This window comes from Orcinus orca, chromosome 6 (assembly GCF_937001465.1).
Source record: "Orcinus orca chromosome 6, mOrcOrc1.1, whole genome shotgun sequence".
NCBI classification, from domain to species: Eukaryota; Metazoa; Chordata; class Mammalia; order Artiodactyla; family Delphinidae; genus Orcinus; species Orcinus orca.
Window position 1 is genome coordinate 57,184,655 of NC_064564.1, and position 23,739 is coordinate 57,208,393.

Genomic DNA, 23,739 nt, shown 5'->3' on the forward strand with positions numbered 1-23,739 from the left:
AGGTGGCAGGGAATAGGTGGTCTAGGGAGGAGGTCTTTAGGAATTCTGAAATATCAGATTTTCCTGTTGCTGCAGAAGCCTTTCACTTCTTTCTTCCAGCCAGATTTTGGGGTGAATGAAATTGACTTGCTTTAACTCTTTCAGTGAGTGAGAGAGAGAAGAAAACAGGCAGTTTAGGAGAGGTAAGTACCAGTCTAAAAAGTGTTTGGCCCACTTTGATAGTATCAGAAGCTTTTCAGAGATACTTTAAAACCACTCTTAATTACCATGGCACAGAAATGCTGGGTAAAAGGGAAAGTGGCTAAAATACCGTATGTACTTTCTCACTTCCTTCTCTCTGCTCTTCTACCTGGAATTTAAAAGACTGGCATTTCTCAAACCACAGATAGTGAAGGGTCCTGCTGAGAGAAGACAGATGTTCCACACACCCCAATCCATCAGCTCCTCTTTCCAGAAGCCTCTCTCAGAGTTCATCCTGGGAAGACCTGCAGTGGCCTGGGCATTAGCTGTACAAGAAGTAGTGTTCTGGGGGTGGCGGGGGTGGGGGGGTCAGCCATCCCGCCCATGGCTCCAAGGCCTGAGAGGACAGTCAAAGCCATATCAAATGAGCACCCCATAAGCTACTCCGGATGTCTCTGTTGCCCATTCTTTCCTCCCTTTTAGTTTCCCCCTCCTCACCATTACTCCTTTCTTATTTTCCTTTTCCTCAGAAACAGATCCAAACCGCCAACTACCAAGCATCCTCCATGCTCATCCAACTGTGCCCAACCATAAGTGCCCTACAAACAGGGAGCGATTTGAACCCCTCAGTGATAGGCCTGGGAGGCCCCAGACGTCTTCACTTCTCTGGGGTCTTACCTGGGTCTGTCGCTGCTTCTTCACCCCTGGCGCTGCTGCAGCTTTTGTGGCCTCTTCTGTGTAAGAGTTGTCAATTTTTCATTTTTCTTTTTTAAGCTTGTGAGAAACTTTAGGATGCGACCTAGTTTGGGTGGCAAAAGGAAACCGTTTCTGTTGGTAAGGGAAACTAATAAGGGAGGAGGGGTAGCGTTGTCTGCAGACACTTGCCCAGGGCTCAGCACTGGGCCTCTTTTGCTAGGGGACAGCGGCTCGTTCTAGATCTCTGGCTGAACGAAGCGCTCTCTGGGTGCCAGGATTTCACTGGGGGTGGTGTGGTGAGGAGGGAGGGAAGTAGAGAGGGAGGGAGAGAAAGAGAGAGATGGGCGCTTGATTTTTAAAGAGACCTCGAAATAATGGCTTCTGTACGAGTTCAGGCATTCAAAGAGGTGTGTTCAAGGACAGGAGTGCATTCGTGCCAAGGGGAATGTCTTTTATGGTAAATTAACTCCGGTTAAATTGAATATTTGTTCAAAGGGAAACTCCAGTAGTTAAAGCTGGTATTATCAGTAGCGCTTCCCCGCCCCCCTCCCCTCAGACTCTGGTATGAGGGTGAGAAAAGGGATGCAGCATAATGTGCAATACAAAGTGATGCTTTGGGTTTGTTGTGTTGTTTTTTTTTTAAATCTAGCATGAGATCGCCTAAAATTTTCTGAGAGAGAAATGAGTATTTATAACGTGGACTGTCACCTCATTTCTTTCATCTATAAAGACGATCAAGTTTATCCTGGCTTTTCAAAAAAGAAGAAATGACCCACACAAAGGAAATTAAGGTTGTCAGAGACCTGACTGGAGGATTTGCCTCCGGGGGGAGCAGGGAGGCCGCTCCCGGTGGTGTGTGCCCTAAAGGGTTAACTCGGGAGAGTTCTCTAAATTTTCCCGACTTTACCTGTCTTCCCAGAACCAACGCTCCCCCCACCTCCACCCCTGGCCTTCTCAACTCCCCCTCTTTCGCCAGTGCTTTTTTTCTTTGGGCTCTTGGTTTACGGGGCCTGCAGCTGGTGGACTTGGCAGGCTCGCCTCATTAAGAGTGCTCTTTGAAAACGGACTGTGTTTGAGCATTTCCCTAATGAGGACAGGACGGGGTTAAAAAGTGACCATTTCATGGTTGACTTGAACCTGCCTACTTTTCTTGATGTGTCGTTGTGAAATGCTTGATGTGGATAACTCCCACTTGCTGAAGGAAAAAGTCACTGGTTCCTTCGGGTCCTCGGGGTGGGGTGATAAAGGGGTGGGGGGAGGTGGGCAGGAGCCGGAGAGACAGAGAGAGGAGAAAGTTGAGGGGAAAAATCGAGAGGGGGGAAGCGAGGAAAAGAGGAAAGGGAAATCAGAGTACAGCTGGAGGTGGGGGCGGCCCCGCCCCGGGGCTGGGGCCGTCGAGTCCTCTCCGCGGCCCCCGGCTAGGTAGACGCGGAGCCCCTGGCACTCACTTTTCCTCTCTCCATTGTCTGCACAGCCTTTGCTTCCACCTCTTCCCCACCCACCCCTGGCCGAAAACCGGAATTTGGGGGGCGGGGTGTGTATGTGAGAGTGTGTGTCTGTGTGTGCCAGTGCCCGTGCGCGCGCGCAGAAAGGGTGCAAGGCAAACCGCCGGCCTCCAAATATCCGAAATCAAGTTCATTCACTCGGGGCCCGCGGCTGGCGGCGGGGTGGGGGCGGGGCTTCGCGCGGGAGCTTGGCGGGCGCGGCCGCCTTTGCAGGGCTGGAGCGGCACACGCACCCCGCTCGCGTGCGCGCCCACCCGCCCGCCCGCCCGCCCCGCAGCCCCGGGCGCGCCGCGGCCCCACCCTGCTTGCACCCAGGCGGGGCGGGAGCCGTTTTCCGCCGGCGCCCCGGGCCCCGGGGGGGGTGGGGATTGGGGGCGAGCCAGAGGGGCTGCAGGAGAAAAACAGCGGAGCAAACCGCGGGAGGAGGAGGAATAGGAGGAGGAGGCGCCGGAGGCGGTAGCGGCGGCGGCAGCTCGGCCCGGTCCTCCCGCTCCGAGCGAGGCCACGTGCACCGGGCACCGCCAGGGAGGGCGGCAAACCGCGGCGAGGCGCGCCGCTTCTGCGGAGCTGCCCCGGGACGCGGGCCTGCGCAAGGGAGACCCCGGAGGGCCCCGCCCCCATCCGCGCCGGCGCGCCCCAACTACTTGAGACCAAGTTCGCTCAGGCCCCCGCCTCCCCCTCCTCCCTTCAGCCGGCGGGCATTGCGGACCGCGCCCGCCCGGGGTGCGAGAGTCGGCGCCCCAGCCTGGGCCCCGGGGCGGCCTGGGTGTGAGGGAATTTTCCATTCGTTCCTTTCTCCGGCCCAGTCCGGCTCAGTGCTTCTCCCACTCGGAGGTTCCCGCGGTTTAAAGAGTCCGCAGCGAGCACCGAAATACCTCTTCCAGGGCGGGTTTTCGAGGGGTGTGTACGTGGGGGGGGGGATGCGGGATTTGCCCAAAGGGCGGAAAGAAGATCTATTTAAAATAATAAAAAAAAGTCGTGGTGCTGTTGCAGTGGTATGAGAGCTTTAACAAATGAGAGAGAGAGAGAGAGAGAGAGAGAGAGAGAGAAGCAAGAGGAGGAGGAGGAGAAAGGTGGGGGGCGGGGGGTGTGGAGAGGCTGGTGCAAAAGGAATGCGCGTTTGCAGGAGGAGGAGTAAAGCGATGATTGTGTAATTAAATAATAAAACAATCCTTAAGTCTGATTTGGAGAGAGCTCGACCGGGGTCCAGAGGGTGGAACCGGTGAATTTTTCAACTTCCAAGTTTTGCAACGAAAGAAAGCGAGAGAGGGAGGGGAAAAAAAGAGCCCAGAGCAGAAAAGAGAGGAGTTTGGAGCCGAGCGGGAGAGCGGGATTTATCGTTTGGGATTTTTCAGGAGCGCGTTCCGATCCCTCTGGGCGGCGGCGGCAGCAGCAGCAGCCTCCTCGCTCGGCCGGGTCAGACGCGGGGCGAGGCGCGCGGGAGGGCAGCCGGGCGTGGAGGAGTCTGCGCGGGCAGCGGCGGCTGCAGCCGGGGACCGCGCACCGCGAGCCTCTTCCGCCCGGGAGACCTGCGCTCGCGCCCCCTCCCTCACCCCGGCCTCTCCCGGCTCCCCCACCCCACCCCGCCCCCACCCCGGCCCTCTCCCGCGCGCGCCCCTCCACCCGCGCGCACTCGCTCACGCTCCCCCTCGCGCACACACATGGTCGGCTCGCGGCAAAGTTTCGCCTGCGGTCGCCACTCCGGGATCCTGCCGCAGTGCTCGGGGCTGTAACCTTGAACTTTCCCAGCGCGGTGACACATTCTCCTCGCTCTCCCTCCCGCCCTCTCTCCTGCGCCCCCCTCCCCGCCTTTTTTAAAAAAGCATTTCACCACCAACCACCACCCCAATCCAACCCACACCGAATCTTCGCGCACCCCCTAGCCCCCAACAAAAACAACAACTGCAAAACAGAAAACAAATCCCCAAACCCAGGCGAAAAGCAGCCAACACCGGCGGCGGCGGCGGCCTCGGCGAGCACGGCCAGCGCGGTCGGACTGCAGGAGGGTTAAAAGTGTAGATTGGATTTCACCCCGGGAAATCTAGCACGCCGAGTGAACTTGAATCTTTGGCTATTTAAGGAGGACTGGGTTTGTTGTGAAGTTGCGGTGATCCAGCGCAGAGCCCCGTCCTGATTGATCGCATCGCGGGGCTCAGATGACTGTAAAATGAATAGATGAAATTCTTGCTTCTCGAAGATTTTCTTGGGCATCTCCGGGAAAGTGCGTTTTAAGGCGAAGTCATGATGTATTCTCCCATCTGTCTCACTCAGGTACATGCCTCGGTCACTTTCTCGAGCTTTCTCTCTAGCCCGAAATGCCTTTGTTTTGTTTTGCTGCTCTCGTCTGCGGACAATTAATGGCTTTAGTTAACCTCCGCACACCCCGGTCCCCCTCAGAAGAAGTGGCCCGGAGTTGCGGCGGGGTTTGCAGGGCGGCGCGGGAGCCGGCGCGCGGCCCCTAGCCCACGGCCACCGCGAGCGCCGAGCCCAGCGCCCTGGGCACGGAGAGCGGGCGCCCGCGCCCTGCCAGGGCGGCTGGGCCGGGCGAGGCCGCAGGGGATGGGCAGGGCCCGGGCCCGCAAGCGCTAGCCCGCGCGCGGCCCCACTAGTGCCCGCTGTACCCCTGCCCAGGCTGCCCGCCGCCTCGCTTGCGCGCCGAGGCGGACTCCGGCTTTAGAGGAGCTTTAGGGGAGGACAGAGCCCTTATAAACAACCGGTGAACTTAGGCGAGGGGACTCCAGTAGGAGTCCTTGTGGGCGCCTCTGGACTCCGCTGCAGGCAGTGGGCGGGAGACGAAGCGACTCGGAGGTTGTGGTCCGGGGACCCATTCCTTTGCTTAATTTGGGGATCTGAAACTCAGGTCCATCGCGATCCGCACTTTGAGGCGTCCAGTGACCACGCCACAAAGGCGGTCTGTACGTGGACTCGAGTTAGTTGGTCGTGGTGAAAGTTAAGGACTTTTAAAACATGTTCATTTTGTGGAGACCTGTTCATTTGACGATATTTGGGCGTAGGACAGAAAGAAATGCTGGAAAGTAAGGTCATTTAAAATTTTTTCACTCTGAAAATTGTCCTAAGACTTTAGGAACAGTGTTGTGAAATAAAATAGTGGCTTTATACTTTTGCAGGAACACAACTTATATAATTTTAAACCAGTCGGTCAAATGGAAAAGTGACGAGACCAAACAGACTTACCTGGGGGCATCTTTCATCGCTGCCCAGCTAACTAACCAACTGACGAGCTGACTAAATATCTTAGCCCAGAGTTGTTACTTGAAGCAGTATTTTAAACCTCTAAAGGTATGGGGCAGTTGACTTCAGCTTTTAGGAGGATATGTCACGATTAGTAATTGAGAACCATTTTCTTTGACGTTGGCTTAAAAACTAAACAGTTGAAGAAGTGTCGCCTAGTCTAAGGTGTGTTACAATTTTTTAAAAATCCAGTATCATGATGATGCATTTTTTCTGATGAACAAATGATTAAGGTTTCAATTGTATGACAATTAGAAGCCATTGTGATTCAAAAGGACTGAGGCATTCATAAATTGTGAATGAAGATGAAAACAATGATAAGGCTTATTCAGTGATTGGATACAGTCCTGTAGCTTTTTGGCTGACACATTTTTTATTGTTTATATTTTGTTTGGCATCGGAGTATGATTAACTTAGATATGGCTATTTTCAGCAAGTAAACGTGCACTTTAATTTAACAAAACTGGAAAAATGAATTGCTGAGCTATTTGTATTTTTAAGGCTGTGAATAATGGCCAATAAATATGATGATGAAACTGTTTCAGGTATAACGAATTGCCTTCAGCTGCAAAAGTTACCTTTCATATTACCCATCAGCAGGATTTTTTTCCCTCTTTCTGGTAAACCACATCCATTTGACATTATTTTTACGTTATTGAAGCATAGTGCAAATAAAACAAATTAAGGTAAGGTTTTCACTTGCAAAGTGCTGTACCACTTACTCTCATGTAAAGGATTGCTTTTCTATATTAGTTCATATTTCCAGCATCGGCTTTTCAGAAACATTGCTAGCGATTACATTGCATTTTCGGTTTCCTCTAAATATGTATTGAAAAGTCACTAGCTTTATCTAAATTTGTGTAAGTTAAAAATAATATTGTAGCATCGTGACATATGGAATATTACGAGCATATACAGCATAGTCATTCAGCTATCACATTAGTATTCAAGGGTGCGTGCTTACCAACACTAATTCATGATGACTGATATTCTCTACTGTTTTAATAATGTAAATCTAAGTTGACATATTGAAACTGTTTTGGGGATTTAAGGTCTAGACTAGAGAAGAAATTTTAGCTTTAGAATTCTCACTTTAATATCTGTGTGACTTTATAGGTAGTGTAAGGTGTTGCAAAAGTAACATTAACGGTGTTACTTTGATATCAGACCAGTAGTTTAGTTTTGTCAGCAAAACATTTTTTAGGGTATGTAAATACAAAATAGAGAAACATTCTTAATTGATTGGAAACTTTACTAAGTGTTTCAGTTATCACAAAAGGATATCTAGGTTTTAGAAAGAATTTTCAGAAGGAGCTACAGTTAAAGTTGATATTTATCAAAGTGTTACTCAAAAGTATCAGTACCTGGATATAAATCTGTATTTATGTATCAGTATAAATCAGATGTTTAAAGAAAATTAAGAACCATCATGATATGATTTTGTATTTGCTTTTTCTAAAAATAATGTAAATCCTTAATAGTATAACTTTCACTTGGAATGATTGCATTGAATTTTTTTCTTCTTTCGCTGTTTCTCAAGTTCTTAAGGTACATTTAAAAAAATGGTTTACTGTTATATAGCAGTGGTCCAAGAACATCTAGTATTTATTCTTCTGCCTCTATATTGGTCTAATTTTCCATCCCTTTCATGGAGACCACTGTTTCTGTGAAGAAAAAGAAATATTTCCAGTAGAATTAGGACTGTTTACTTTTATATTTGAAATTTGTAACTAGGCTATTTATTTTATCAATTTAGTTCAACTAAAGGAAGTTTAAAAAGAGAAAAAATTGGCATTACTGAATGCCAATGTGTTTTAATAAAAATTCTGGGAGAGCAAGGTGGCATATTACCTTAGCATACAGCCATTAGATCTTAGATCATTTACATGCTTTGCTTTCTTAAAAAATAATTTTCATAGTTGTTTAAAGTATTATTGTGATAATCTATTAATTAGGACATCTGAATACCTTAATCACGTTTTTTTTGATGAAGACAAATTACTATGCTCCACATTCATATCATTCAAAATCACTAAAAATATATTGTAACAGCATTAGAAAACAGTCATACTTGAGAGATGATATTTTAGTCATGGTAACACAGAAATATATGTGACTTGCTGAAAATCTCTACTTATCACTTTTTTGAGGATATGTCTCCATGTCAGAAGTAAGTGTTTTGCTTGAAAGGAATTCACATAATAGTAAAGCCCTGAAAGATATTTATAAGGCAACTGTGGACTGAGAAAGTTTGCTACTTCTATTTATCAATAGGAAAAAAGTATGTTTTAAAACATTACTTGGCAGCATTGGCAACAAACTCAAGGCAACCTTAAAAAACATTGTTTTGTGTGCATTTGCTAAGAAATTCCAAATTCAGCCCTCACATTTGCATTTTGATTGTTTAAGTTATTAAAATTTTGAGATCTGTTACATGATAGATGATTGGAAGCTCAAACAAATTTAATCAAAGTATGTTTGATGTCTTTATAGGAAAATGAAATGTTACTGAACATAGTACTTAAGGATAAAAGTACTTAGAAGTTAACACATTGCTTAATATCTGTTAAAATAATATCGTATTTTTAAAAGTATGGCAAGGGTAAAGTGAGTGAGGCAAAGCTCCTCCCGCCCCCATGTACTCTTTACATCTCAAGTTTTTAGTTCATGAGTATATATGTATGTTTTTTGATCATATCAATAAATCATAGTTAAAGTCAGAATATAGGAAGTGAGTTCCCAAAGCATGTTTGAGTCCACATCTCCTTGAGCAGGGTTTCCTTTTGCATATATTTCTAAGGGGGATAAACAAAGTTTTTGTAGTTACAGTGAATGCTGAAAGCATGGCATCAGAAAGTATATGGAGATAGGGAGGTCTTATCATGGGCTGTGGTTGCTGTGAGCAGGGCTGCCTTCCCACACAAAGAACAGATTGTGGTTTAACTCTTTCCATGGCCTAGTTTAATGTGCTCGCATAGTAACTGAATTGTTCAAATCTCTGCTGGAAACTACTGATCGGTTTAATGATTTCCTCTATGGCATTTGGTTATGCCTCATGCTGTGATGTAATCATCTACATTCTGTATTGTTATAAAATTTTGATTTAGGTTTATTCTGCTCTAGAAACATTTTACAGCAATATGTTAAAACACTTGAAAACTGCATTATTGATTGGATGGGATGTACACCTCTTCCGGATCTGAACTGCAGACTGCGAACATGCTGCAGTCTTTAGCGTTGAAACTTTGAATCTGATCTTAAAAATGAGTTCATAACTCTATGGGAGTTTGGGGGTGTCTTCTTTGTTAGAGTGTCATTTGTGATACTTTCATCATTTTTACCTGATGGAATTCATCAGTCTGCTGATTAAACAGAATTTATTCCACATAGTTCAGGGTGACCAGCCCTAAGATGTCAATGTTACCTTGGGATATAAACAGTTAGAGAAAGTTATTTTGTGGTTGAGGTGACAATACAGTGACCAGAAAAGTGGCCGCAGTGGAAGTTCTCATTTGTTTCAGATCTGGCCTTATTGCCCGCATACAGTGTGCACGACTGGATGTTAAGCTCTTTCTCGGAACAGTAAGAGGCCTGAGCTTAGGAGACAGGTTTTACCTATGGCAGGAAGTAATGAAATACTGACTGCTTTGGGAAGTAACTTGAAATAACTGGAGGTGCAAATTATCTGCCACTCGTCGCCGCCTCCCTCCCTTATAAAAGGCGTACATGAAACAGGCAGGAAAAACGCAGGAGCCTAAGGTAAACCACTTAATTCACAAGACGGGATCTCTCCACGTGCAGATTCACAAGTCCATGCATACGGGCACCCACAGCCCTGTCCAAGAATTCAGAGGCGTAGCAGATGAATTGTATTGATTCCACAAAAGCAGGGAGTGACCAGCGGTGCACTCCTGGTGTCACCCTGCCACTGCATGCAGAGACACAAAGAATGTAAAGTTGGTGCCAAGTTGCCATTTTTCATTGTTCACCTCAGATTGATTTTTAAGGGGTTTAGAATAATTGCCACACTCATGTGATCGGTTAACAAATTAACTGACTCTGTGGGGCTTCAGACTCTATAGGAAAGCTGCCGGAAGAACATCCGAGTCAATTTTGTTTCAACTTTAGAAACTTTTATTTAAAAATGCAAGAGCGTGTCTGTGGGTCTGTTAGAGAGTAGCAGCGCGCGCGTGCGCACGCATGTGTGTGTGTGTGTGTGTGTGTGTGTGTGTGTGTGTGTGTTGGGGGCCAGCGTTGCTGGTAGAGGGAGGGAATGCGCTGCTCAAAGTATGGAAACCTTCTGTTCAGGACACTGATACGACAAGCTGTGTCCTTTGCCCACTTTCCCTCACTGTATACCAGTTTCTCTAGTTACCACTCTTGGAATGGTGCTGTTTCAGTGTTGGAATGTTGGACGTTTGATAAGAAAATGGATCAAGTTTAATGGCGCATGCTCTTTGTGCCACCAGCAGCCTCTTGCTGAGAGCATGCTCCAAAAGCGGGAACTGTGTGGCATTACACTGAGCATCTATATGCTTTGTGTTTCTGTGCCACAGAGAAGAGAAATGAACTGTGGCATCGCTCCTGCCTTCTGAACAGCTCTGCTCCGATTAAAAAAAAAAATCTCACTGTGTTCTTTGTAAAATGGTACTGCTTAGTGTTAGTTGGTCAATCAAATATTTAAATATTGAATTAGGTGCCAAGCATCTTGGTCGCTTACGTTTTAAAGAATGTAGGATACATGGTGGGAATGAGGGGGATGGGGCCAGAGTGGAAATACAAATATAAACCTTATTTTCTTTTTTAGGAGGGAGAATCAACCTGTGAGTTTTGGTGGAAAGGGGGCAGCTTGGCATACTTTATTTTCTTCTGGTCCTGCTATTTTGATAATTTTAAATAAGAAAAGAATGTTATTTTTGTGCATAACTCTTGGTACCGAATTGGGAAGGGGTTGTGGTCTGATGTTTTGGAGCCTTTAAAAAACTAAACTGACTGTGTATGTCTTCTTTTTCCTCCTCATCTTCCACAGGATGAATTTCACCCATTCATCGAGGCACTACTTCCACACGTCCGTGCAATTGCCTATACTTGGTTCAACCTGCAGGCTCGGAAACGCAAATACTTTAAAAAGCACGAGAAGCGAATGTCAAAGGATGAAGAAAGAGCAGTCAAAGATGAGCTTCTCAGCGAAAAGCCTGAAATCAAACAGAAGTGGGCATCCAGGCTCCTGGCCAAACTGCGCAAAGATATCCGCCAGGAGTACCGAGAGGACTTTGTGCTCACCGTGACTGGCAAGAAGCACCCGTGCTGTGTCTTATCCAATCCCGACCAGAAGGGTAAGATTAGGAGAATCGACTGCCTGCGACAGGCAGACAAAGTCTGGCGTCTGGATCTAGTCATGGTGATCCTGTTCAAAGGCATCCCCTTGGAAAGTACCGATGGAGAGCGGCTCATGAAATCCCCACATTGCACAAACCCAGCACTTTGTGTCCAGCCACATCATATCACAGTATCAGTTAAGGAGCTTGATTTGTTTTTGGCATACTACGTGCAGGAGCAAGGTAGGAGCAGATTGTTCTTTCTTCTAGCCCGGCACACACTGCCTGCAAACCCCACACAAGGAACACCTGGCTTGGGTTAGATGGTCCTGGAGGCGCCTAGGTCTCATCCACCTGCTCTGGGGAGAGTGGCATGCCCTCCTCCACTTGCTTGTCCACTGCCATGCGCAAGCTATGGAAATAGACATGGAGCTTTCCTACCTGGATAGGCATGGATATTTAAAGACCACAAAGAGATGTGTTTTCAAGTGTCTTTGAAATAATACACTTTTTCAAAGACACAGAATAGTCCGAAGTGTTTATTACACTTCATTTTTTGTCCTCGGCTACATTCTTTACATCTAGTCATCTTTTCCCAGTTTGAAAATGTAACTTGATTTATGAATAGTCAAACCGTTCTTTAACACTCTTTGTATTAACCTCCTAACTAACGAGGTAGATCAACTTTTTTCATGGATCTAGTGCTATTGCCTTGAAAAAATAGAATTAACATTTCCTATTACAGAATGCTTAAGATAGCCAGTATCAGAAAGTATACCTTACGTAGACCTAGATTTATTTAATTTAAATATTTCTATCAACACCTACTTTTGATTGTGTAATATTCGCTGTAGATTAAAGGGATCATAGTTCTTATCTAAATAATTTATGTTATAATATTTTCCCAGAGTGACTTGGGAACACTTAATATTGTTCGTTTACTTGAGTGTAAATTCATAAAACTTACCGAGGAGGGAAGTCGCAGCTCTCCTTACAGAACAAAAACAGAAAGTAGACTGGTTACACTGGATTAAAATAAATCTCAAAAAGAATGCAGAAACCGCATACCGTACCTATTTTAAAAAATCCTTGATAAAGAGAGTGGTGTAAGTGTTGCCTGAATGATTCAAAAATAGGTGATATATTTTGCTGAGTGTTTTCTGGGTTCATGAAACATGTTTATTATTTTTATTTTTCTTAATATATTTTCTTTAAGGAGGTTTAAAGAAATGCTTCAAATAAATGTATCGGTATATAGATGTCCTTGTGTTAGCACAGTCCATAGGAAAACATTTTAAAAAACAACCTACCAAAAATGGACTGTAGTTTAATGTGCCATAGGTGGTGGGTCATTTTCTAACTTGGCCTGGTGGTAGGGAAAGTGGCCTGCAGATAGCCAGGTGGCAGACGGTTATCTGATATGTGTTATATAAGTGTGGGATTTAGTAAATGGTATGAACTTCATCATCATCCCAAAATATAAAATATCAGAATTACTCTTTTGACTCAGAAATCTAGGTACTTACTATGTGCTTTTTGTCTTTGTATTTCCTTGGTATAGTTTTAGAGATATGCTTACAAGTCATTTAAAAATTTCTAGTTTGATTTTAAATAATGGTGCTTGATATCATACATTTGGAAATATTGTTTTTTTTAATGAGAGATTGCATTTACTGTTTCTATACACTGAAAAATTAAAGTCCAAGTAATGACGGTTTGGGGAAAAAAATTTTTTTTTTCCCTGTGTGTCCCAAAATAAAAGCACATTAACACATGACACTTAATTTGATTGACAGCTGTCTAGGAGGTGACATTTTAAGGTGGGCTGTATATATGTGTTGGATTGACTGTCAGTGTGTTGTAACTCTGTCGTGAAAGTCAAGGCTGGAAGTAAAGTTTTAGAAAGTGGGTCATGTAACTTTTTAGTGCAGGGAGGGAAGGTTTGCAAGCACTTCACTGCTGCTCGCCTTTTAACTTGCTTGAAGGCTAGTCCTTGAGGTGTGCACGCATGTACATTCACTCCTGGGGCAGGCAGCCAACTCTCTTGGTTGATGAACTGACAATAAAGAACATATCCTTTGGATTTGTGAAGATAGATTGAAGAAAGAAAAATGCATAAATGCCTTCTGCATTGCACCATCGGTCATGATAGTCATAAAGTTGTAAGCAACTCTTGCAGACCACATTTTCAGATAAAACATTGATTTTGTTGTTGTTTTTAGTCTCTCTTTTAAAAACCTTTTATTATTTTACACTGCGCACCTAATTTATATCTTCTGCTACCTGTGAGTGCACCATATCTTCTTAACATCTGTTGGCTGTTTCTTTGAAAAAGTCACATCAGGATGCTTTTGTGTTTTCCTTTTTTCAAAATTTATATCTTTTTCCTTTGGTCAAATGTAGGTTAATTATGTCATTTTGCAGTGCATTTGATTAAAGAAAGAATTTTAAAATATAAGTCTGTAGTCAGTCAGAGGGCTGCATTATCTCCCATCGTGACTTTTTATTTCTCCTCTAAGTGCATGAAAACCCACTTAAGTATGTTTTATCAATCAGGTGAAAAAGTATAAAGAAAAACATGAAAGAAAAATCAGAAAAGAAAAATGTAATGTTTGCAACAGAATGAGCAACAGAATTACCTTTCCCCCCTTTTTTCTTTCTCTCCCCACTTCTAAACGACTGGGAGGAAAACATGAGAAAGAACAGAGAGAATGCCAAAGATGGTTGCCACTGGCACCAGGATTGGCATCAGACCCTCTTTGTTTAGCTCAGGATGCCTGTGATTTGTTAGTTGGCATCCGCATTGCAGTGTGGAGTGATGTTACAATATATTGACAATTTCCAGATCTAGAAATGTCAATAGTCCTCTTGGTTATTTATACAAGATCACAAACTGCATCTCTTCTGGAGGATGACATAAAGACCAACAAATAATAAAGTTCATTGTTGACCAACTTCCTATGCTTTTTCCCTCTTTCTCTTTTGGTTCAACCCACTTTTTTTTTTTTTTTTTCTTTCATGCCCAGCAGCCTCAGCCTCATCTTTTTTTGAAATGTGGGAAGAGTTACTAGAGCTTTGACACAAGCTCTAGTGCTACATCTGCATCTGATACAGTTTTGGGGAGAATGTATGCATTTTGAAATCAGTTTTGATATATAGTTCATTAGACTTGTGCATCCCATGGCCGCAAGGCAGAATTTCCTTTAAAGCTAAATAAATCTCTTTGTTATTCAGCCTCTTCTGTGCCTAGAGTCTGGTTGACCACAATTTAGTCCATTTTTGTATTGCTCCATGTTTAGGAAAGGGTCATGTTCAATATAGTCATTTATAAAATGATACCACCCCCCACTTTACCTAAAATATACACATCATGTGGGAGTCCCTGCGTTTAAATCCATAAAATCATTTGACGGTATTGATTCAGAGGGCTGCGCTTCGGCTGTTTCGTTGCTACAAGAACCGCCATTTTGTTTGTGAAGTGCCAGGCGAGGGGGAAAAAAAAGGCAGACACTGTGCTGGATGCCAATAATGGTTGCCAGTGGCACCGAGGTTGGCATCAGACCCTCTTTGTCTAGTTGCTGAATGCCTTTGATTCGTTGGTTGGCATCCGCATTGCAGTGGGCACACTGAAAAGTTTTTGACAATCCCTGAATGAAAGCTGCTTGCTTGTTTGCTGCAGCAAACCTTAGCTGATAGAAAACCCTTCCTTTTATCTATTTTTTTTTTTAGGTTTCTTTTTTTTTTTTTTCAAAGATGGTGACAGATTAAAGGAAAAAACAGCTCTGAAGTGGCCTCCATTTTCCCCAAGATATTAAAGATGTCCAGGGATTCTTGGGCAGGTGGTACCTATTCCCCATATTGTCTTTGTTACTGCCTTCTTGAAAGCAAAGCAAAACAAAACAAAACAAAAACCAGGCAAGCCTCGCGCAGCACACCTTCCCGGAACAGAAGTACTCTGTAGGATGCTGGATGTGCTCTGGGAAGGGTATGGAGGGCTAGCTGGCTGCAGTGACATGGAATGCACTTGCCAGGACTGACTGTGGCTTTCAGTCACATCACTGCGTATTTCTTAGGCAATTTTTAGTTCCTTCAGTTTCCACACTTCCAAATTTTACAGTAACCCACTGAGAGGACCTTTCTATTTTTTTTCTAGTTAGTAATGTGTAACAGGGTAAACGTTAAAAAAAAAGAAATGAGAAAACCTTCATGAGGAAACCTAACGTCAGGAAGACCAACCAAAAGGCTGAAATCATTTTGGTTGAAGTTTCCTAGATGGTCTGCATTCATATTGCTTTCTGGTTAACCACCATTATCTCGTTAATTAATAAGAAGGATTAGCAGTGCTACCCAAAAGGCTACACAGTAGGAAGTCTGGCCTGTGGAGGCGTTGAGTGGCCACACTGTGTCCTGTCTGAAGAGTGGCGAGGGGTAGGGGGCTGGGCTTTCTCTGAGGCAGGAAAGGGTTTTGAAGAAAGAGATGGGTCACAACACACTAAGATGTTTCAGGATCTCAAGAGAGAGTAACTGTTGTCATGTATTTAACAGATTCGAGTTTCAACTCAGCCTGACTGATTTTTGGACTGTGTTTTGCACTCTTATTAAACATGTTTTGGAGTGCTAAAGAGGCCTGGAACCTCGTGGCTCTCACGAGAGAGGAGTTTCCCTTTTAGCCTTGTGGAATCCTTAAAATCGTGGATGGTAACTTCTGTTGTTTTATTGGTAACTGATATGATGATCAAAGTGCATTTCAACATTGTGAAAAACGTGACTTGTTTACAGGGGAAGTTGTAATCATTATTATTGTTTTTGAAATAGAATCCTTCCTGGTTGTCACATCTCATTAGGGAGGAAGCAAATGCGAAGAATTGTTTTCCTCCCTCAGTTACTGACTTTTAGAATCCTTTTGGGTAACAATTATTTTTTTTTTATGAAAAGCTTAAGTAGATCATTGTTTGCAAGTTGACAGCATATTTTAACCTTTTAATAAATTTCACTTCATTTGCAGATTCCCATTATGGGGAAAAGGAAGCTTTCATAATCTGTTAAAACGGATTGGTGGGCTTACATTGTGAAATGCTCAGAAAGCATGACAGTTGTATGCATGTTTGATTTAGGGGAACACTGTTAAGTTTTCCCATCTAGCGTCCTGTCCTTGACTGAACTTATGAACTCTAGTGCACACTTCTTTGCATTCTGGCTCTCGCACAATTCAGCAGATAAAGAAGGGCTCTTACTGGCCTGTCTTGCTCCTAGGCTTAATGAGACCTTTGTGGGAACATATATTGTAATATGAGATACGTAGCAATTTTCTCACTGATAAGAAGAAAACACAGGCCAGAAGTTTGCCCTCTCTGTCATGATGTTCCTGCCCTGATAGCTTTGCTGGACAATTCAAGAGTTAAACTCGGAGGCCCCAGTTGCCAGCTGGGAAAGCTTGGCATCTGTGTTCTGATATGGCAAACCAAGCTCTTGAATTGCTCTTAATATGATCTCACTTTTCAAAAGGGAAGGAGAGAGAAGGAGAGAGGGAGAGAGAGGTATATCATTTGTTATATCAATTATGATTTTCAAATATTTAAAAAGTATGTAATGATCCACTTTTTGGAGGCAGCAAAGGTTGGTAAAATGTCCTGCTGACAGCATTGGGTGTCACTCTCTGCATGATACCCTCTCGCCGTATACGCTGCACTACACATTTTGTAATGAAAAATATTCATCTAGATTACACGTTTGGATTTGCAAATTTAGTGCACTATGCCTCTTGTGTGGGAAAATAACTCCATATGCAAAAGGACCAAAATGATGTTCATTATTCAGGAATCAAGGTAATTTGGGGGAACGGTGCAATGACAGGAGATGATGCTTAGGTCTTCCAAGGGGTGCTCCCTGACAGATACAGGGTGTGTGCCTGCAGACTCAGCTGGGCAGGAGCCATTGAGGAGGCCTGTTGCCACTGCTTTAATTCTTTAAAGTTTCTGTGTTCTAAAGTGGTAACCTAAGAGGTATATCCACACATAGCTGTACTATAGATTTCGTAGGATTTTTTATTTACTTACTTGTTTTTCCCTAAATTTGGAATTTACAAGGAAACTGCCAAAAGGAAGTTAAAGTTTTAATCCTCCATTAACTTTTTTTTAAAATTAATTTATTTATTTAATTTTGGCTGTGTTGGGTCTTCAAAGCCGCACGCGGGCTTTCTCTAGTTGCGGCCAGCGGGGGCTACTCTGCATTGTGGCGTGTGGGCTTCTCATTGTGGCGGCTTCTCTTGTTGCAGACCATGGGCTCTAGGCGTGCGGGCTTGCTTCAGTAGTTGTGGCTCGCGGGCTCTAGAGCACAGGCTCAGTAGTTGTGGCACACGGGCTTAGTTGCTCCACGGCATGTGGGATCTTCCCGGACCAAGGCTCGAACTCGTGTCCCCTGCATTGGCAGGCAGATTCTTAACCACTGTGCCACCAGGGAAGCCCCCTCCGTTAACTTTTTACTCTTAAGTTTGGCACTATAATTTGGAACAACAATCCAACATATCTGATGAGTAAAGTCTGTCTCATAAACTTTCATTCTGCTTAACTGAACTGAGAAACTAGACCAGTGGGCTTAAAAAAACTGTTTTGTGACACTTTTACCCCTGCCATCCCTGCCAACCAGTTGGAATTTCAGCACCTGAAGAGGGAGGGACCCGGTGGGAGGCTGCGCCAGAATTCTCTGGAATTCATAAAAGTTGAGATAAATAGGTTTTCACGTCTGTCATCCCAGTGGCTTGCATGATAACTGACTTTATAATCAAAAGAATCATTATTGCTTTGTTGGAAGGTTAAGGTTTCAGAGAGTGGAAGTAGCCTAAGGGGCGCTCATTAAAATAGGGAATTATTAAATATCTGAAAAAGATGGGCGAAGGCAAGAGTGATCCCTGGCTCTGAAACTAGTTTTAGGTGGAAGTGTCTCTGCAGTTTGTGGAAAGGTAGCATTTCCTAGTTTGAAGTTGAGGAGAGTTGAACTTGTGACGCTTGAGGAGTTTGTCCATGTATGCGCTGTGACAGAGCAAGTGATCAGCCAACGTTATGTTCAAAGCAGTTTTACAACCTTTTTTCCCTCCATCCTTGTGGCAGAGGAATAATTTTAGAAATCTCAAGGACTAGTGGTTATGTGATGGGAAACAGGAGTTATTACAGCAGCATGCCTCAGCGCCAAGCATAGCAAGAGGGGAGCTTCCTCTTCAAGCTCACTTTTCTGTGGCAGCGTGGTATGTCGTCTCATCTTAAAATACATTCTTGGGTCCTTGAACTCTAATTATGTGATGTGGTTAATTTCACTGAATTCCATTGTTGGGATTTGGCATAGAGAAAAAATCACCAAACTGCAGAGAACTTGCGAACTTTAAGTGCGTGCTGTGGAGGAGGGAGTCTGCGGGATTAGTTTGTATTAGACTGGATGGTATAGGATGTGAGGCTAATGGGACTTGAATGCTTGGGCTTTTGGGTTGTTATATTATTCAGAAAATTGGAAGAAATGGCCACCAATTAACCAATGAGGTGGAAAGACCTTGAGGCTGAATTGAAGGCCACACATACAAGAAAAAAATACCCTCAAAATTACATCAAGCAATGTTCTAAGAGGGGAATGCAAACTCTTCTTGTGCATAAATATATTGTTTATAATAAAACACTTAGATACACATATTCTCTCTGTTTATGATGATAGTTTAAACAGGACGGCACTGATGAATCACAGACAAATTAAAGAACTCTGAATAAGAACTATATAATTGAAAATATGGGGTGATGGATGAAGTAATTTTACTAGCTGAGAGTTGCCTGGAGGTTGTTTATTTTCAGAATCCCATTTTAAGGCAGTTCAGAGCATGTAGTAAGTTATGGATGAAGCACAAATCAGTTGAAAATGGGATTTGTTTAAACAAGCGCAAAAAAAGAAAATAAGAATTGCTTTTGAGAAAAAAATTCTTTAAATATAGTGCAGTTTTAAAATTCTGGCTAGCGTCAACTCCATGTCTCAAAGTAGAAACTTTAATAAATAGTATCGAGTTGAATTGTAAAATACATGTATCTCCCACAAAACTACACAAAAGCATTTAACAAGCATCAGTTCATAATTGTGACACTAATACATATTCTGATGCAGCGTGAAGCTGAGGATTTTTTTTAAAACTTCATTTTTCAAAACTCACATTGAAAAATATACATGGGGAAATGTATTGCTGTTAACAGGGAATGGTAGAGCTTAGGACAAAGATCTGATCATCAGCACAGATGTTAAGATAGTTATTTGAAATAGGGTGTATTTTGTAATTCGTGTGAGTAGGGGATTACATTTGTGCCCATGTTAATAACCCGAGTATGTCAATATGAAGTCTATACCCCTCTATTAGTGAATTCTGAAGTGTGAAAAATGTTCCTGCTTAGGACAACTTGTATTTTATTATTCTGACATCTGCAGTTTCTGGATGGATTACCTTAAATTTGCTATGCTATGTTAAAAGCCTTGTTTTATGAGGTTGGTCTCAGCTTCTGGCCTTAGTGTCAGGAACCCTGCTACGTGATGCAACTTGCCTTGTTAGGTTTAATTGACCAAAGCTGATGTGTTAAAACAATTCATTTGTGTTGTAACTTATGCCCTGGCTAACTTGCTACCTGAATCCTTTGACCTTGACTTGTCTGGGTCATGAAATGGCTGCAAGCTGTTTGACCTTTCTATTGTGTAGTAATGTCACTGTTTCCTCTTATTCTTTTATGGTAGTAGCTGACAAAAAGCCCCAGCCCTGACTTTACACCCCAGTGGATTCCAGGCGTCCCTTCGCAGTAGTGATGTCTTCTGTTTGACATGGTCTAGCCGTAGAAGTGACTTTCTTTTGTTTGCTGACAGCGATGGGGACAGATTTGCAGCTCTCCTTGCTCCAGGAGGTGGGGGGTAGTATTCTGGCATTTAGAGGGATTTGGATTTCTTCTGCTTAGATTTTCAGTTTCCGTGTTTTATGATTATTCATATCATCATTTCCTTTTCCCCTCTCTTCTGAGGTTGGCTTTTCAGCTTTTTATATTTATGATTTCCTTAATAATTGCTTTTCAACATTTTCGGCTGTTACAATAAAAATATTTTATTGTCACTATATAGGGTAAAACTGGTAAATTTAGTTATGCTTTGGATTAGCAATGCGTAAGTCCTAAAATGACTGACTTATAAACTTCACCTCTTAAACTTGTCTGGTATTGGAAAAAGCTGTATACTAAACATGTAGGATTAAAACAAAATTTTTAAGAAATGAGAGTCATGTTGTAACTTTACACAGTCCATCTTATAGTTTTAGGGGAAACCTATTCTTGCGACTTAGATAGGTAAATTTCAAAGCATAGTGAACCATTGGTAAATCTGAAGCTTTTACTTCTTTGGGGACATTTGCCAGCATGTGAAATTCAATGCTTATTTTAACAAATATAAAAATTGTTTTTTCCCTTCTTTATGAAACCCTCCTATGCAAAAATAGAGAATTTTACCTCTGTTCTCTTCCGAAGCAGTGAAATAATTTTATTTTTAAAATATTGGAAATGCCGTCTAAAATGTTAAAACACAGATATTTTTATCCTACCAAATTTTTCTTTGCCAAATATGACATTGTAGTTCATGATTTTTCCTATATTTGCCAGATTAAATATTTAAAATCCAAGCTGTTACATTTTATTTTTAAATTATTAGAGGGAAAAAAGGAAGTTTAAGTTAGAATGCGCATTTCCTTACTTGTATGTCCCATACTGTTTATCCATGTGTGTGGATACACTGACAGATGAGAGACAATGTGGTCCAGGCACAAGAACCTTGGAAGAAAACATGCAATTTTTCTATTCCCATTTTAAAAAATATCTGAAATGGCAGGTGAGAGAGTTTTTCTTTTTCTTTCTTTCTTTCTTTTTTTTTTTTTTTGGTTGTTGCTGTTTTAAACCATTTTTCCCCCAGGAATGTTCACAAGATCAAGGAATGTAAATGCTTTTCAGCATTAATTGTGTTGATAATCCAGCATCCTGCGGATCCAAGGAAGAAAGGTAAATGAAACGTCTGGTTTTGGTCAATAGCCTCAGTGTCTCTCTCCTGTCCATAAAATCCAATCTAGACTTGAAAACACCTCTCATGCCTTTCTGCTCACTCATTGGTGTTTTCAGTGGTGGAGTCCACCAAGAATCGAGTTTGGATGTGGTTAGTGGGCTAATGGGTCATATGCAGTGGGACTGTGATACAAGAACAGCGGCCAGCCCCCAAGGATTTAAAAAATGTCTGTGATTTCTTCCAGAAGTCTGCCTCAGTTCCTCCACCGAAATGATGTAAAACAATTCGCAGCTGCTGAGTTAAAGAGCCTAAGTTCCTGGATCATGTGTAATTGATGTGTGTGTGTGTGTGTGTGTATGTGTGTGTTGCAGAGTTGAAAAGAAGTGAAGGTAGAGAAAAAAAGAGAGAAGTAGAGCCTAGATCTTTCAGGAATGACTTAAGAAGGATGGTTCATTCATAGATTGAGGAGTAAATAACATACCATTTAAAATATTCTGTCAGCTTTGGATTTTGGATTCCTTCACAGTTGAGCACATCTCCCTTCTTCCCGCCTTTTAGTTTTTGTAGAACATAGAAGAATAAGCGCATGAATGTGACATGTCTTCGTAGTCTTGCTTCTTCTCTTTATCAGTTTTGTGACCTTGGCTACGTCACTTAAGCTCCACGTGCTTTAGTTTTCTGTCTTGTAAAATGAGGATTAGAATGCCCGCTTCGCAGGGCTGTTTTAGGATTACATGAAATAATTCATGTAAGTAAAAACAATGATGTTATTAATAAGAGTGATTATTGCTCTTTATAAAGGAACATGGCATAATATAGACATCCAGAGGAGATGCCCAATAGTGAAGAGAATGAGTGATTAGGTGTTGCAGCGAGAGGTCATCAATTAGTTTATGTGTATCTCAGGTGATAAGACCCTCCAAAGAGAAAATGAAAAGTCCCGATCACAGTGATGTGTATAGATATTTCCTAGTAGGAACATGTTCCTAGTTGTATATGGTTTTTATATCAACTTAAAGTAGAATTACTGTACAGTTTTAGCAGTCCTCTGTATCAGACTTATCAGAGAGTTAATTTCTTGATCAATCTAGGAGTCCCTGAAAGGAAGGAGTGAAATAATTTTATTAGTTGCCTCTTTGAGTAAATAACTTTGTGTTAAGTGAAGGGTGTAGTAGGAAGTACTTGTAATTCATTGTACTCCAGTGAAAACATAGGACTTTTAGTTATAAAAACATGAAATTGCCAACATTTGGGAGAGCTACACTTATGTTTTAGATTTGGTTGGACAGAAGTGGCGATGTTGTGGACTGGATTGTTCTAGAGGAGTAGGCTGCTGGTTTTTAGACTCAAGTCTGAAAGTGTCTTATTTAAAAATGATCCCTAGTTGGGTCAAAACTCAAAATGTTTCATTAGTTACGTGAATTGTTTTCACTTTATTGCCACTGGACTCTTCCTCTTTAAGTCAGTCTTTCCCACTCGTCCTTTTTTATGGTGTTAAGAAAATTAATTAAATAATCTTTAGAGGAAAAAAGTTAATATTTCTTACTTAAAGTGATGTCACTTTTTCTAAGAACAATTGAAAGCCAAATGGGAAGTGGTTAAAACATCTTCTTCTTCTTCCCAAATTAGGTTTAGGATTAGCGCTTGAGTTTTGTGGCTCTGGTTGGTTGGATCCGGTGGTCCTGAAGCCTCTCTTGTGGGCCAGATTTTCCTTGGGGAACCAGTCATGGTGCTTCTTGCCCATGGGCGGTGGGTTGCTCCTCTCACTTACTTTGTACAGCAGATTTGCAAAGTGGACAGGTTAGCCCATACCCACAGTCTCTACTAGGGAAATATCTTAAATCACACGTCACACTGATGCAGTGCAAAAAAATTTCATATTCTTCTATGCAGCATTTTAATTATAATTATACTTAGGGTTTCTGGCCAGGAGTCAATAGGAAAAGTTATCTCACTGTTTGTCTGTTAAAGGGTAACTAGGGTGTGCAGAAAGTAGAATCAGGACATTGATTAGCTTGCTCTGATTATGGCACATAATTTTTAATAATCTGTGTCATGTCTTTTCTTTTTGAGAACATTCCTGATGTTGCTATTCTGTTCAAAATCAAGAAGCATGTATTTTATTTAGTGCATAAAAAAGTACATCCAGAATTTTTTGACATGTGTAAACTGGATTGCTGTTGATGGCAGAAGGATTTAGTATTTTGTCCTTCTAATACATTTGAAAAGCTTTGTTTGCACTTAGGATTTAAAGTTGATATTGACCCGAAATGGTCAATATGCATTGACCATGTATGCAAATCGATGCATACATGATTCTTAAATACTGGTTGCCTTTCTTAGCCTCCTGGTGAAGCTAACATATTTCTTTAAATTTCCTGATGGTAAAGCATTAATATTTTTGGTTAAGACTTACAGTTATCATGTAACAGTATCTGTTCTATTTACAGTCTCCAAATAAGGGAAAAGCTGCTTATAGTAATATGAGGATCACTGGTCTTACAATAATTAAATAGACTTGTTATACTACATTAATCCCTTTTGGAACATTTGGAATGACTTCTTAGTACTAACAACACAGTATTAGGGCCTACAATTAATCTGCTTTTTGTATCCAACATTTGTATAATATAAAACGTGTATAGAGAAACATATTTCAGGTTTAAGATGAGTTCATAGGAGGACAAAATGAAATTATATTGGACTATTAAGGAAAATGAATATGATTCTAAGTACTG

General features: G+C 42.3%; 1 protein-coding gene across 21 annotated transcripts in view; it reads left to right on the top strand.

Moving 5' to 3' along the window:
- The window catches only part of NFIB (nuclear factor I B), a 442,099-nt gene that overhangs the window by 203,211 nt on the left and 215,149 nt on the right, over window positions 1-23,739 (top strand). For 9 of the 21 annotated variants that reach the window (XR_007477723.1, XM_049710692.1, XM_033439769.2 and 6 more), the window contains exon 2: window positions 10,663-11,194. Coding sequence is in view for 20 of the 21 variants with exons in the window: in XM_049710692.1 (XP_049566649.1) it covers window positions 10,663-11,194 (532 nt within the window). In the remaining variant the exon portion in view is untranslated. Of the gene's footprint in view, window positions 1-3,368; window positions 4,653-5,659; window positions 5,682-10,214; window positions 10,281-10,662; window positions 11,195-23,739 lie in introns of those variants that run through there. The other 12 variants (XM_049710691.1, XM_004276125.3, XM_004276123.3 and 9 more) reach the window with 11 other exon arrangements.